The following is a 9905-nucleotide window of genomic DNA, read 5'->3' on the forward strand; positions in this document are numbered from 1 at the left end:
CATATGCTATGTTCATCATGTGACAATAATGGTGATCTTGTTTGTTCAAGGTAGCATATTTGATATTCAAACTTCATGTCAAAGTACTTATTGCTATGCTCTGTTAATTCTTAGTACAAGATTGATGAAGTTTCATTCTTATGGAACATAAAAGAGGTGTGTTGCATCATCTCTAAGTTAGGACATGATGCTCATATTAATTCTGATCTTACATATAATATGATTTGCACCTTCATATCTCATTGATGAATTGCTTTTTGTCCACCACAACTTTAGGAGAGAATAGTCAAGTGAACCCATGAACCCCGGTCCATGTTTTATCATAAGAAACACCTTTATCTTGCATTTACATTGTTTTCTATTTGCTGCAATATTTTATTCCAAAAAATACAAAAATATTTACTTTTCTTATTTGCATCCAAAACACCAAAAACAATCAACCTCTTTACAGTTTTGTGTGAAAAAAGAGTTGTGAAAAAAGAGTATGAGAAAATAAACAAAATGTGTATGAGAAAAAAAGTGAGAGAGAGTTAGAGAGGATGCTCAACGTCTGTTGTTCATGTTGTCTCGGTATGGATGGCCTATAGTTGCGATGCACATCTCCTTTGGTCTTGTGTATAGGTGACACGAATGGTTAAACATGTATGTCGAAAGGTCTTGGTAACCCGAAGTTGACTAGCAAGAGGTGTAGTCCTTAGCACTCAAGAAAATGAGGCAACACTTACTCATAAGAGGTCAAACTCATGACACATAGACATCTTTATAAATGAGATACTTGTTACCTCATCCTAATTATTATTCTTAACATGAATTGCATAGCTCAAAACCATGTTTTATGCTCTATACTTTTTTATTTTTGTCGGAGGTTTAGCATATGCATTCCCTGCTTACTTTCTTGAGTTCAAGAGTCAAAAGAAATATTTCTGAAAAGAGAAGATAAAGAATCAATTCTATAAGATTTTCTCAAGCATGCTTTATGATTCATAAGTACTTGTCATTCATGTTATTTACAATGCTATTTAATTTTATGCATGCTATGTAGAATGTAAGAGTTATCACTTTATGAGTTCAAGTTACTTATTGTTATTCTCTATAGACTGAACCTTGTAATACTTTGCATGATTATTTCGAACCTATATATTATAAACTTTAAAGTTCATGTTAGTTTATCACCTTCATGCTCAGGACGAGCATAGGTTAAGCTTGGGGATGTTGATGCATGTAAAATGCATACATGAACTTTGTCCTTTATCATATTGAATTCCCACATATTTTCAGCATATATGATGATAATACCATGTTTTACATTGATTTATGAGGATTTATCAATGATCCGCTTTATTTGGTTTATAATCCTGTAGAACAGAAAACCCTATTTCACGTTTTTTTTTTCACTTTCAGAGACCTATACGGAGTCAAATTGACCTGAGATTTTTGGAGCACCATTTTTTCATCGGGAGGAACATAATGGATGTTTGGAGCACAACTGGAGAGGCCCGAGGTGCGAACGAGGCCAGGTGGTACGGCCCAGAACTCTGGCCACGCCACCCACCTCCGTTCGCACCTCGATCGTCCGATTGCCCTGATTCTTTCGCCCACCGACATATTTTTTCCTAAAATAACTATATATATGGCCCCGAAGAGTTCTCGGGAGGAGAGCGCTGCAGAAAGATAGAAACACCAAAATGGAGGCTGCTGCAGAGAAGATTGGAGGGGGAAACTCCGTCGGGATCACCGCCGGAGGGATCTCCACCTTCTTCAATGTCTTCATCATCATCACCATGACCAAGAGGGAGTAGTCCACCTCTAGACTACGGGGTTTGTGGTAGTAGCTTGATCTATTTCTCTCATGCTCTTCATAGTTCTTAGTGCTATATGAGGTGCCTATCATGATTATGGCTATATTTGTAATACCTATGTGGTGGATCCTTGTTCTATGATATTGCTTTATGACATCTGATCTTATTATATTATGAGATGTATTGATAGATGCATATTATTATCCCTTTCTTAAGTTTATGTTTTGATCCAACATCTATGCAAGAGCGTGTGTGGGGTGATCTATGTGTTAGATGGAGTAGCAAGGTTTTAGTGATTGGATAGTGACAATATGTTCAAGAGCTATTATGATTTTGCCTTTCTTTTGCTACCTCACTAGGGATAAAGGGAATGCATGTGCTATGTTCATCATGTGACAGTAATGATGATCTTTTTTTGTTCAAGGTAGCATATTTGATATTCAAATTTCATGTCAAAGTACTTATTGCTATGCTCTATTAATTCTTAATACAAGATTGATGATGTTTCATTCTTGTGGATCATAAGAGAGGCGTGTTGCATCATCTCTATGTTAAGACGTGATGCCCATATTAATTTTTATCTTACATATAATATTATTTGTACCTTCATATCTCATTGATGAATTGCTTTTTATCCACCACAATTTTACGAGAGAATAGTCAAGTGAACCCATGAATCCCGGTCAACTTTTTATCAAAAGAAACACCTTTATATTGCATTTACATTGTTTTCTATTTGCTACACTGTTTTATTCCGAAAATACATTTTTTTATCTTTCTTATTTGCATCCAAAACACCAAAAACAATCAATCTTTTTTCAGTTTTTACTTTTTTCGATAAAGAGAATATATTAATACTAAAAGATACCAATTACAACCAGCCTCTGCAACAATGCACCACCCTAATATCAATACGGATGCACACATCCAAAAAATAAAAATGAAAACTAAGAAACAAAAGTCCCGCTACAGTATCTCAGGTCTAACAACAACAATACATCCACCATCAAGAGAACACCTGAAATAAAACTTTCCAAAAGCGACGCCTCCAAGAAGGGAACAGTGCTCCAACACCGTGGTCGCTCGATCAAAGATCTTAGGTTTTCACCCTGAAGATAGTCCCCGCTCTCAAAACAATGCCTCCAACAAGATCACTGCCAGACACAACCAGTTAAGGCCAAACCTTAGATTTTTACCCTAAAAGGTAGGACTTCGAACTTCACCTGTGCTGTCGTCCCCATATTCATACCGCTGCTGTGAAGCCCGGAACATCAAGCAAGTCCCTCAACATTGCGGATACTTGAACCTCCCTTAGCTAGTCCTCCCATCCGGCCTTCATGATATTCTCTTCTTCTGACTTTCATCATGGATCCATAGTCACTTGATGTCAACACAGAAAAAGAGCTTCGTGCCGCTTCCTCCAGAACCAAACGGTTGGAATAAAAGCATGGATGCGCGCGACCGAATACCATCCGATCCAGCAAACTACATGCAAAAGATGCGATGTTCCATTCGCTGGCGGAGCTTTCCAGAACTCAACACTCAAGTTAGATGAAGAGGATCAACATCCGGTAGGTCTTAATCTTCGCATAAGAAGAACCCTAGGACCACCATCTTCAAACCCGAAGAAGACAAACATGCTCCCAGGCCGCCATCCGCTGACCAATGAAGGAGAATTCGGTGGACGACGATAGCCGCAACCACACCATCCTCGCCCCGCAGATCGCCGCTCGCGCCACCAGCAGAAGCTAACGATGGATCTCGACGGGCCCAAGATCCAATAGCCGCCGCCGCCACCATCCATCGCCGTAGGCCGTGGAGGTGGAGCCGCCGCCGCACGTCCCGGGACACCGCCCTAGATGCGGAGCACGTCGAAGTCGGTGGTCGCTGCCCCAGCCGCCACCGCCACCGCCGGTCGCTGCCTCCAACAACCCCCCGAGCACTTTGGCGCCGGGGCCCGCCGCCACCGTGGCCAGCGCCGAGAGCAGCGGTGGAGGGAGAGAACGCAGAGGGAGGGGCGGCGGAAGGAGAGCGATTGGCCCCTGGCAGCACCCTGGGGAGCGCCACGAGAGAGGTTAGGGTTTGCTCCTACAGTTTTTACTTAGTTAATTCATTTAGTTTAGTTTCTACTTGTTTTATTACTACTTATGTTATTTACTTACGCGAAAAGAGAACACTCTTCCATCTAGTTCCCGAGAGTTCGATATAAACCCTCGAGTCACCCTTGTGGAAAAGATACCCCCTTAATACAACACTCTGCACTTGGAGTCCCAACGTATCAAAATTCTTTTTAGCGTTGTTATTTACCGCTATCAATCACGCTCGACCCGCGGCAGGCGGCGGTGTGGTCCGCCAGGGACCACAGCAAGAACTTCATCGACCTCGCTGGTCCATCTGAGCTGCCGGTCCCAAAGGAGGAGGACGACTGGTCCTTCGACTTCTCCGACGACGACACAGATAACCTCAACTTCAACGCATTCGACGCACGCCGCTAGTTGTTTTTAGTTTTTAGTTCAAATTCGAGTCACTTTTGTATAAAACTAGTCAATATTTGTATGAATTTCATTTTTTAAATGTTTTTACATTTGATTTCTTTAGAAGCTATCGTATTAGGAACATCGATATGAAAACAACATATTCAAATAGAGAATGCAGTACGGACGTCTGCTGCCACCGCTTATTTGGAAGGAGGCGGTGGAGATGCTCTTATCCCAGAAACAGCAAGTAGAGAGAAAATCCAAGAAGGAATCACGTGTTTTCTTGCTAGGTGACACTATGTTGGTTCACCCACGAGCTAGGTCTGCGCTTCTCTGACAGTCACTCTCTTCCTCTTGACTATTGTCTCCACTCCCCGAGGCACGCCCCCAATGCGCCTCCACCACCTCCCCCTCCTCGTCCTCCTCGCCGCGCTCGCCGCCAGGGATGCGGCCGGCGGCGACGCGGAGGCGCTGCTTGCGGCGAAGGCCGCGCTCGAGGACCCGACCGGCTCGCTCGCGTCCTGGTCGACCAACGCCACTGCCGGCCCGTGCGCGTGGTCCGGCGTGTCCTGCGACGCGCGCTCCGGCGCGGTCGTCGGCGTCGACCTCTCCGGGCGCAACCTCTCCGGCGCCGTCCCGAGCGCCCTCGCCCGGCTCCCCTTCCTCGCGCGCCTCGACCTCGCCGCCAACTCGCTCTCGGGTCCCATCCCGCCGTCGCTATCCCGGCTCCGCCTCCTCGCCCACCTCAACCTCTCCAGCAACGGCCTCAACGGCTCCTTCCCGCCGCCGCTCGCGCGGCTCCCTGCGCTCCAGGTTCTTGATTTGTACAACAATAATTTCAGCGGCCCTCTCCCGCTCGAGGTGGTCGGGATGGCGCAGCTCAGGCACCTCCACCTCGGCGGCAACTTCTTCACCGGGGAGATTCCCCCGGAGTACGGCCGGTGGGGGAGGCTGCAGTATCTCGCCGTCTCCGGCAACGAGCTGTCCGGCAAGATACCTCCGGAATTGGGCAACCTGACGAGCCTCAGGCAGCTCTACATTGGCTACTACAACAACTACTCCGGCGGGATACCGGCCGAGCTAGGGAACATGACGGAGCTTGTCCGGCTCGACGCGGCGAACTGCGGTCTCTCCGGCGAGATCCCGCCGGAGCTCGGGAATCTCGCCAAGCTGGACACGCTGTTCCTGCAGGTGAACGGGCTCACCGGTCGCATCCCGCCGGAGCTGGGCCGGCTCGGGAGCCTCAGCTCGCTCGACCTGTCCAACAACATGCTCTCCGGCGTGATTCCGGCGAGCTTTGCGGACCTTAAGAATCTCACCCTCTTCAACCTCTTCCGGAACAGGCTCAGAGGTGACATCCCCGAGTTCGTCGGCGACCTGCCCAGCCTCGAGGTGCTGCAGCTGTGGGAGAACAACTTCACCGGCGGTATCCCGCGCCGCCTTGGCCGTAACGGCCGCTTCCAGATGCTCGACCTCTCGTCCAACAGGCTCACGGGTACCCTCCCGCTGGAGCTGTGCGCCGGAGGCAAGCTGCAGACGCTCATCGCGCTCGGCAACTCCCTCTTCGGCGCAATTCCGGATTCTCTCGGGAAATGCCGGTCGCTTACGCGCGTCCGCCTCGGCGAGAACTTCTTGAATGGTTCAATCCCCGAAGGTCTCTTTGATCTGCCGAATCTGTCTCAGGTGGAGCTCCAGGACAACCTCCTGTCCGGCGGCTTCCCGGATGTTGTGGGCACCGGCGCACCCAATCTTGGGGGGATTAGCCTCTCCAACAACCAGCTCACTGGCGCATTGCCGTCGTCCATTGGGAGCTTCTCTGGGTTGCAGAGGCTGCTTCTTGATCAGAATGTGTTCACCGGGGCCATACCGCCGGAGATTGGCCGGCTGCAGCAGCTGTCCAAGGCTGATCTTAGCGGCAATTCGTTCGATGGCAGCCTGCCGCCGGAGATTGGAAAATGTCGGTTGCTCACTTACCTTGATGTCAGCCGGAACAACCGGTCGGGAGATATCCCTCCGGCTATCTCCGGCATGGGGATACTGAACTATCTGAACCTATCCCGAAATCAGCTTTATGGAGAGATACCAGCAACCATTGCTGCAATGCAGAGCCTCACGGCCGTGGACTTCTCATACAACAACCTGTCTGGGCTTGTGCCAGCGACCGGGCAGTTCAGCTACTTCAATGCCACGTCCTTCGCTGGCAATCCAGGTTTATGCGGTCCGTACCTTGCGCCATGCCGCCCTGGTGGTGCTGAAACAGGCCATGGAACACACACCAATGGTGGGCTGTCCAGTAGCCTCAAGCTGATCATCGTCCTCATCTTGCTTGCCTTCTCCATCGCATTTGCTGCCATGGCAATCTTGAAGGCCCGGTCACTGAAGAAAGCCAGCGATGCGCGTGCTTGGAAGCTCACTGCTTTCCAGCGCCTTGAATTCACATGTGACGAGGTGATCGATAGTCTCAAGGAAGAGAACATCATCGGCAAAGGTGGAGCTGGCACTGTGTACAAGGGGACAATGCCAGATGGTGATCATGTTGCAGTGAAGAGACTTTCTGCGATGAGCCGTGGCTCGTCACATGACCATGGTTTCTCTGCGGAGATACAGACACTTGGGAGGATCCGGCACCGCTACATTGTGCGGCTACTTGGCTTCTGCTCGAACAACGAGACGAATCTTCTGGTGTATGAGTATATGCCTAATGGCAGCCTGGGGGAGCTACTCCATGGGAAGAAGGGCGGACACCTGCACTGGGATACTCGGTACAAGATAGCTGTTGAGGCTGCCAAGGGTCTATGCTATCTTCACCATGATTGCTCACCACCAATCCTGCACCGCGATGTCAAATCAAACAACATTCTCCTTGACTCCGATTTCGAAGCACATGTTGCTGATTTCGGGCTTGCCAAGTTTTTGCAGGACTCTGGCACATCAGAGTGTATGTCAGCCATTGCCGGTTCTTATGGCTATATTGCTCCAGGTGAAAGATCAATCCTCATTACAGTTTGTGCCTATAAGCTATGCATAGTACTGTCTGCAAATTATCCATGCTCATTTCATTACTGCTGTCAGGGGATGATTTTAGAATAGCCGTGATACTTTAGAACTATTCTTACACATACTAGATTTTCTTGTCCGTTTAGCTCCTGGACATACTTATACATTGAATTCCACTGCACAAACGTCACTCTGTATTGAAACTTTGTTTTGAAACTTCTTAGATTTTTGTACAAACGTCACTCTGTATTGAAACTTTGTTGTCTTGTTTTTTACCTTACTTAATTAGTAGCTGATTTCCGCAATCCTTCTTAAAATACATTAATCTTACATAAATTGTCGCTGGATTTGCAGAGTATGCGTATACTCTCAAGGTTGATGAAAAGAGCGATGTATACAGCTTTGGTGTAGTTCTTCTTGAGCTGATAACCGGAAAGAAGCCAGTAGGGGAGTTTGGCGATGGTGTCGACATTGTTCACTGGATCAAGATGATGACCGACTCAAACAAGGAGGAGGTTATCAAGATCATGGACCCCAGGCTCTCAACTGTGCCGGTGCATGAGGTAATGCACGTCTTCTATGTTGCGTTGCTCTGTGTTGAGGAGCAGAGCGTGCAGAGACCAACAATGCGGGAGGTGGTGCAAATCCTCAGTGAGCTTCCCAAGCTGACTTCAAAGCATGGAGAGGAGCTTCCTAGTAGTGGTGAAGGTGACGACTCTGGTCCGGTGCAAGGACTTTCTGAAAATGTGGAGGCAGCGGCCAATGAAGCCAACGAGCAGCACCATCAGCAGCAGCCTCGCTCGCAGTCTTCGCCGCCTTCGAAACTCATCAGCATCTGAAGAATTGTCAAGCTGAATTCTTGCCATTCCTTTTCTTTTGTTTCTTTTGTGAAATTTGGAAATTTAAATCTTGTAACTTTAGGATTGGTATGCAGTTCTCTGCATTTAGAGCATGGAGCGTAGACTTTCTGGTTGTGCTATGTATCTTAGATATTTGTGCTGTAAATATCAAGCTTCGCAATCTCTAGTTACATGTTACAATCAAGAGACTGGTCAGGGAGTTAAGAGTTTAGTTGTACTGGAGCTATCCAGCTTTCTGCTCCAATGTGGACACCAAAGTTTCAAGTGCCTTCTCCATCCTGTGTGGCATCATAATCTTGACTCTTGAAATCAGGATTTTTTTTAAAGGTGTTCAGTGTTCTGTACCTTCTGTGTGCTCTGTTAAAGTCACCAGGTGTCTAATTCAGACGTAGTACTACTAATGTAAATCCAGTCTTGAGGCAAAGAAATGTACTTTTACATCTGGTAAGCAGTAGGTATCCATTTGGATGTGGTCAGTTCTGTTCAATTGCTATTGTTCTTAGAAAACATTCATGTTTGGTCAGTTAATGCAGACCCATTCCTTGCTCCGCAATGCATATGATGTTGCTACTCAACTATATGATCCGTATGCTGTCCTTAGGTGTTTGCCTGCCCTGGATAAGTTCACTGAAGATTTTCCTAGAGGTCCTGCTTGGAACGTGAAGGTAAGAGTATAATTCCAGCATGAATTCTACAAAAATTCTTTAGCTCTGAAAGCAGATTAAAATTTAGCTACATGTAAGCATGTGACTGTTGTTCAGTAACAAGAACAACCACCTTATTTCAGGTCGGGATCTGATCAGCAGAAGTAGTTGACTAGTAGGGGAGCATAGCTTTGAGTGAAGTGAAATCAAGAGAAGGATCGATCAAAAGGTAAGGTTGACTAAAGGCAATCTCTTTGCCTGTCCAACATTTCTGGTTAGAAGTAAAACATATGTGGCCCATGACCTTCACACAGGTTACAAATTGCATCAGATCTGCCTGGTCACAGTCGGTAGGAAGCAACACCATGTGTTAGCCGTACTGGTCTCATCCATCATTCTCAATCATTCAGAATTCAGAATTGTATACAGACCAACTGGAAGGACCTCTTGCTAAGTGGGTTCTTTATCATAGTCTTTTTCGATCTGATGATAGTCGTGCTAGAAATCAAGCATACCAATGTTGCTGCAAATCTGACAAAAAACTAACATGAGTATTTTGCAATTACCATACATACAATCACCTACTACTCCAATGCTTGTACGGAGTGCTTCTTTCTTTCAAAAATAAACTGGAGCATCGGTAATTCACTAACGGATATATTTCTGATCAACATTAGTTGAATGCATGGATATTTCCCCCCTAAGTATTCTGCTTCTTCTCTATTCTGTGAGTGCCAACATCCATATTACATGTATGTAAGTGCCTTGTCATTTGGAGCATGTTTTCGTCACATCTAATATTTCAGCAGCATTTCTTGATTAGCAGATGCTAATGTGCATAGAAGTTTGATTGCCAGCATAATCATCAGAGGAGAGTAGGTGGTGACAAAGGCCAACCAGTACTTCTGAGTAGTGAACATCACACACAATTCAGAAGCCTTTTGTGTCGTCAAAACTCTAGAGCTACCCTTGTTGGATCAAATATACGAGAGATCGCCCCAAATGATATGTTGCTAATTAAGTGTGTCTTGGACTGATTGTGGCGAATAGAAGGCTTTTCAATTGCAGCTTGTGTCTTTTGCTGTGGATTCCGAGCCACAGTGTAGAGGTGAATTACTTCATTTTTTT

The 9905-nt window shown here is 46.4% G+C and overlaps 1 protein-coding gene across 1 annotated transcript; it reads left to right on the forward strand.

Annotated features, from left to right (window-relative positions):
• Positions 1–4613: 4613 nt before the first annotated feature.
• LOC127333973 (uncharacterized) lies at positions 4614–8405 on the forward strand. The gene is made up of 2 exons (XM_051360416.2): positions 4614–7256; positions 7628–8405. The coding sequence occupies exons 1-2, from the start codon at positions 4667–4669 to the stop codon at positions 8110–8112; spliced, it is 3075 nt and encodes a 1024-aa protein (XP_051216376.1). The 5' UTR covers positions 4614–4666; the 3' UTR covers positions 8113–8405.
• Positions 8406–9905: the final 1500 nt, after the last annotated feature.

This window comes from Lolium perenne, chromosome 2 (genome assembly GCF_019359855.2).
Source record: "Lolium perenne isolate Kyuss_39 chromosome 2, Kyuss_2.0, whole genome shotgun sequence".
Classification (NCBI taxonomy): Eukaryota; Viridiplantae; Streptophyta; class Magnoliopsida; order Poales; family Poaceae; genus Lolium; species Lolium perenne.